This window comes from Pipistrellus kuhlii, unplaced genomic scaffold (assembly GCF_014108245.1).
Source record: "Pipistrellus kuhlii isolate mPipKuh1 unplaced genomic scaffold, mPipKuh1.p scaffold_m20_p_3, whole genome shotgun sequence".
NCBI lineage: Eukaryota > Metazoa > Chordata > Mammalia > Chiroptera > Vespertilionidae > Pipistrellus > Pipistrellus kuhlii.
In genome coordinates this window covers 57,426,636-57,432,635 of record NW_023425529.1, presented here as the reverse complement: position 1 = coordinate 57,432,635, position 6,000 = coordinate 57,426,636, and the positions used below count along the sequence as shown (strand labels likewise).

General features: G+C 45.5%; 1 protein-coding gene across 4 annotated transcripts in view; it reads left to right on the top strand.

The window, feature by feature from the left end:
* The first annotated feature begins 2,074 nt into the window (after positions 1-2,074).
* MDM1 (Mdm1 nuclear protein) overlaps positions 2,075-6,000 on the top strand; it is a 41,468-nt gene continuing 37,542 nt past the window's right edge. For 3 of the 4 annotated variants that reach the window (XM_036456641.2, XM_045588228.1, XM_036456639.2), the window contains exons 1-2: positions 2,084-2,242; positions 3,253-3,367. In XM_036456641.2, coding sequence (XP_036312534.1) covers positions 2,225-2,242; positions 3,253-3,367 — 133 coding nt within the window. In that variant the 5' untranslated portion in view covers positions 2,084-2,224. Of the gene's footprint in view, positions 2,243-3,252; positions 3,368-6,000 lie in introns of all 4 variants that reach the window. The other variant, XM_036456642.2, reaches the window with a different exon arrangement.

Here is a 6,000-nt window from a genome sequence, read left to right as displayed (position 1 = left end):
ATGTGGTAGCTATAAGCACAGATGAGGCACTTGGGGTGGAACTTGCTAGTGTACTGGGTCTATTTCCTATAGTATTGGCGAATTTAAGAGCAGGCAAAACAGCCTACAAACTCTCATTTGCTTAGGTTGTTCCTTTTCCTCATTTCTACATCTTTGTCTCAAAAAATGGGGTAGACTTTCATTTAAAAATAAAGTAAAATAGTCTTCTCCCTATAAGACATGTTAGCAAATTCAGGTTGTGACTAAGTTATCATTTTTTTTTTTAGTTAATATATTTTATTGACTTTTTACAGAGAGGAAGAGAGGGATAGAGAGTTAGAAACATCGATGAGAGAGAATCATTGATCAGCTGCCTCCTGCACACCCCCTACTGGGGATGTGCCTGCAACCAAGGCACATTCCCTTGAACAGAATCAAACCCGGGACCCTTCAGTCCGCAGGCCGACGCTCTATCCACTGAGCCAAACCGGTTTTGGCAAGTGACTAAGTTATTTTTACCATCTGCTGTTAGATTTTTCTGGTCGTTTATTCCCTGTTCTGTAGAGCTCTACTACTGAAGTTATTGCTCTTGTTTAGTAAACGGGCTACACCCTCAGGCTTGCTTTTACTGATTTCACCATGGCATCACTGGGTCACAAAGCTGTGTTCAACCAGAGCTCTGTTTTCCCTCCTCTGTGAGATCTGTGCTGCCTTTTGTTTTAAGTTCCACAGTGTCTTGTTTGTGCCATTCTTAATTTACATGGTAGAGATGCTATCATCACCAATTAACATTTTTCAAGGGCCCCCCTGCAGGCATGGCACATTGGAACTAATTTAATATTCTCTTTGCTTCCAGATACATCAGCTGGATCCTTCAAATGAATTTTTCAGGATCTCAGTGATGAAGAAGAACAGAGACATCAGTCAGGATTCAGGAGGACAAGCCTTTGCAGAACATGCTTTAAAAAAAGCATCAAGGATTGGTATTAATATTTGAAAGTTTCCTTCAGTCAACAAATGACAAAAGTAAAAGACGCTGCATTCATTGCTCCTGGAATAGGCCTTGCCTCCGTGCCATCAGCCATCTGCCCTTTGTTTGTAGCACTTCCCTCTTTTCTTATTTCAGCCCTTCTGATCTTCAAGGCTGAGTCCAAATATTTCTCCTTGAGCCATTTTCTAATCATCTCCGCCATTGGGGCGACTCCCTCCTCCAATTCTGATAGCCCTTATCACTTATACCAGTCACTTGGAAATTTACCACATGATGCATTATACTTTTATTTAATGAATATTTGTTAATACTCCTCAAGTATATTAGAGAACTATCTACACGATTTCTTTCTTTCCCATTCTCAGGGTCTGCACGGTGTTCTGTCAATCGTAGAATATATTAAAGTCTATTAAAATGAAATTGAATTTTTAAAAAAGGGTTGGGGGGGAGGGACAGTGAGACTCACAAGCATCATTAATTAACGTTTTCTAATGATGGAGTTTTATGTACATTTTTTTGTTTTGTTTTTTTTTTTTAGGGGGCATTGGCGGAAGCAAGAACACCACTGGAAATCAGCAGTTTGTCTTCCAAGATTTAATAAAAAATTTTTTTTTTTTTTTACCCTGCCTAAGTTGTATTTATTTTTTTGGCCTGTCCCTTTCGGTGTGGCAGTAAGTAGTCTAACATGGGAAAAGACCTGATCACTTTCATTTCAGAAAAACAAACATTCGGTTCCGTCATACATTTTAGAACTCAGAACACACCTTTACGCCTTATGACGTCAGGAACCTGGCCCCGCGAGGCCTGCGACTCCCGGACTTCACCAGCACCGACCCCTATTGTGACGCGGGAACCGCGGTACCCGCAGCCCCGGGAGCTGTTTTCCAGACAAAGCTCCCGCGGGGCCCCGCCCACCGCGGTTCCGGGAACCTCATTGGCCGGCCCTGCGCCCGCCGTGTCTATTCGCCCTCGGGGTTTGTCACGGGAGGCGGGAGTCCCCCTCCCGCGCATCGATTGGTGAAATCTTAATGACGGCAAGCAGTTTCCCAAATTCCTATTGGTTCTGAGGCCTCCGAGTGGGCGGGGAAAGGCAGAGCTACGGGGCTCAAGGAGGGAAGCGCGGAATGCGCCGGCGCGTAGTCGGGGACGCCGGGCCGAGGGTTTTGCTAGGAAACCGACTGTTATTGCCCCGCCCCCTCGGGGCTTTTGGTCCCGTTAACTGTCGGGGTGCGGGGGGCTGCAGGGCCGGGCGACATGCCGGTGCGCTTCAAGGTGAGGCCGGGGTCCGCGGGCCCGAAGGCTGATGGGGGGCGGGGGAGGGGGGGGCCGTGGCGGCCTCGCTGGCTCTGCGCCGCGCCTCTCGGCACCCGCGGAACCTGCCAGCCTCAGAGCCTGCCTGCCAGCCACAGCTCAGGAGGATGCTCGTCTCCTCTTACCCGCTCCCTCTCCGCTCGCACTCACTCCCGACGTACCATGTGGTCCAGTCGGATGGTGTTGAGATGGGTTTGGGAGGCTCCGTGGAGATGGAGGGAGAGAATGGGCTTCAGATCGGGACTCTTGTGGCCCACCTCCCAGTGTAGCATGTAACGCCCCTCCCCCTTATCCTGTCCAGGTCTCATGTCTCAAAGCCTTTAAAAGACATACGCTTTACAGTGCGTATGTCTTTTAAAGGCTTTGAGACATTGGGACCTGGACAGGATAAAGATGGGAGTGTGAGAAATTCACATTATGCGTCGTCGTGCATTTGGTTCGTTCACATTTCTAGGTAGCTAGCTGACAGGGTCCGGCATCCTTCACCGGGACGCTTGGCCAAGCTTTCCCACCAACCCTGACCGCCTTAGCTTTGTGTCTTAAGGATTTGTATCTAGATGGGGAGGGGGATTTGTCTTTCTTCAATTGACTTACTTGACAACATTTTCAAAGGTACTAGGCATGACACATAATATCGCGTACTCCTCGAGACCTTCCTTAGGATAATTATGGTGGTGAGGCTTCCGATTGTCACTGTTTTTAGGGAAGAGCTCAGGCTTTGGGACCGGAGTCTCAGATTCCTGCTGGCGTCTGCCTCAAGTGGTTGTGAGGATTAAAGGATAGAAGGCGTGTGAACTGCTTAGCACAGGGCCCGGTAAATATTAGCCATTGTTAAGGAGCTCTTCTTTGTTTAACCGTCCACCTTAAGTCTTGCAAACCTTTTAGAGATTCAGAAATGATTTTTACCGATGCCTTCTTTAAAACAACGCTCATTAATTAACATTGTACTCAAATTGTACTTTGCCTTACAGGGGCTGAGTGAATACCAGAGGAACTTTCTGTGGAAAAAGTCCTACTTATCAGAGGCCTGCAATGGCTCAGTGGGTCGAAGGCACCCATGGGCTGGACTTAGGTCAGATCAAATAGGTAAGTTGGGGAAATTAATAGTCATTATTCCTTGAATAAGCCTTGGGGTAAGTTTGCAAAAATGATTAAAACATTGTGAAAATTGGATCAGTTTGCCTGGTTGACTTATGCATTCGTTTATATAACAAATATATATTTTTTAAGGATTTACTATAGGCCAGGACCACTCCTAGCTTCTAGGGAAATAGTCTCAAACTAGACAAAGACCCTTAAGTTTAGGGAAGAGCAGAACAAGTAAATTATTTAAGTAAGCTAGGGGATTTCAGGTGTTTTTTTTTTTTTTTTTTAAATATATATTTTATTGATTTTGCACAGAGAGGAAGGGAGAGAGATAGAGAGTTAGAAACATCGATGAGAGAGAGTCATCGATTGGCTGCTTCTTGCACACTCCCTACTGGGGATATGCCCGCAACCAAGGTACATGCCCTTGACCGGAATCGAACCCGGGACCTTTCAGTCCCCAAGCCGACGCTCTATCCATTGAGCCAAACCGGTCTCGGCATCAGGTGTTTTTTTTTTTTTTAATTGTAGGCGAGCATGATAGATAAGTTTGGGGAGGGATGGAGTGGAGGAAATATACTTTAGATTGGCTATTTGAGCTGATATATGAAGACAGAGTAGATGAGCCTAGGGAGGAGTATTCCCAAGGTATTGAGGAATTGAAGCTTAGATCGGTTTTGTTGCCCAAGGTTCACAGCTAGTAAATGATGGGACCATGATTTGAAATCACGTCTGTACTGTTCAAAACCATGAGTTCAGAGGACACATTCTTGTCATCATACATGCTTCCTCCCTTTGTACCAAGGAAGTCAGAGCCCTGGGCCAAGGTTTCCTGAGTGTGGCAGAGGGCGAAATAGACTGACTATTCTACTGGCTTACTTAATTCTCCCTCACTGGAGTATAACATCCCAGAGCAGTGCTTTCTCTGACAGCCTGTCTTCACCGCCTTGTTACCACGCAGTACCTGACACACTCTAGTTCTTATTAACACTGATTTCTGAATGAATGAATAAGCCTGAGTTTGAATCCACATTAGTTATGTGACCTTGGGAAAATTTGGCCTGTTTCACCAATTGAGACTTAGGAAGCACGTTGCACAGACGAGCCTGGGGAGGAGTATTCCCCGGCTGGGAGGGAGTAAATGAGCTGTTGCCTGTTAAGGGTCAGACCCATACATAACAGATGAATGCTTGGTGCCTCATATGTGTAAGGTGAAAGTGCCTGATGTGTGGTAGATAAGTTCCTCAAATGTTAGATGTTTTGAGTCAGGAGAAAGAAAGGCTTGAGTGGGTGCCAGGCCTGGGAAATTAGTAAAATGAGAGTGTTTCCATGATTAGGTTTGGGAAATAAAGGGAAGAGTTGAATAGAAGGGTGGCTCTTTTAGGGATCCTTTGAAGTGTCAGAATCCATTGCCCAGAGCCTGACTTCAAAGGCTGGATGTCCCTATTTCTTGGGCAGGGTGATGCTCATAATCCTCTTCAAATGATCAGAAGTCCCACAAATTTATTTAGATAAGAATCCAAAATAAATCTCTCTTATAGTATGGATGCTTCACAGAGGGTCTAGAGAGAAATTGGGTAACCAAATAGTTGCCTCAGGCCTCCCCCTTACCTATTATGTCCTTTTAACTTAGATGAGGATGTTTGAGGATTGAGAGGTAATGAAATGATACTTTGGATAATGATCCTATATAATAAAAGGCTAATATGCAAATTGATCAAACTGTGGAATGACTGATCGCTATGATGTGCACTGATCACCAGGGGGAAGATGGTCAATGCAGGAGCTGCCCCCTGGTGGTCAGTGTGCTCCCACAGGGGGAGCACCACTCAGCCAGCAGCGAGGCTCACAGCTGAGGAGCACAGGGGTGGTGGCGGGAGCCTCTCCCACCTCCGCTTCGGCACCAAGGACCTCTTGGCGGACATCCCCTGAGGAGTCTCTGACTGCCAGAGGGCACAGGCTGGGCTGAGGGACCCACCCCCAGTGCACGAACGTTGTACACCAGGCCTCTAGTACATTATTAAAGGAGGAATGGTCTAGGGAGGCATGTTAATGGAGAATAGTAGGTAAGGGGGAGGCCTGAGTGAGAACTCCAGGATTTTCATAAAGGAAAGTGGAGGTTTGCCAGGAACAACAGTAGTGTTAACTGGGACTGGGTGAGTGTTCTGATAACAAGTGTATTTTCCCCCCATAGTGTGTTTTTGCTGGTGCTGGGAGATAAGGGCAGGCCACTTGAAAATCTTCCCCATTTTTTATTTTGTTCTTCTACCAGAAGCGCCTGTCTGTGTTAAAGCAGAGAAAAGTTTAGTGGGCTTCAAACTTCAAACTTTCATACTCCTAAAAGAACTTAAAAGGTTTTTATATTCCTTCACATTTTTTTGAGGGGATTTTATTTTTATTTATTTATTTTTAATTTTTTAAATTAAATTATTATCTTTATACATATACCATTGCCTCCCCCCATACATGCCCTCCCTTTTTGTGTCCATTAGTTGTACTTATATGCATGTATACAAGTCCTTCGGTTGATCTCTTATCTCCCCCAGATCTCCCCAACCTCCCCACTGTAATTTGACAGTCTGCTTGTTGCTTTACTGTCTCTATATCTATCATTTGGTTCTTCAGTTTATAAT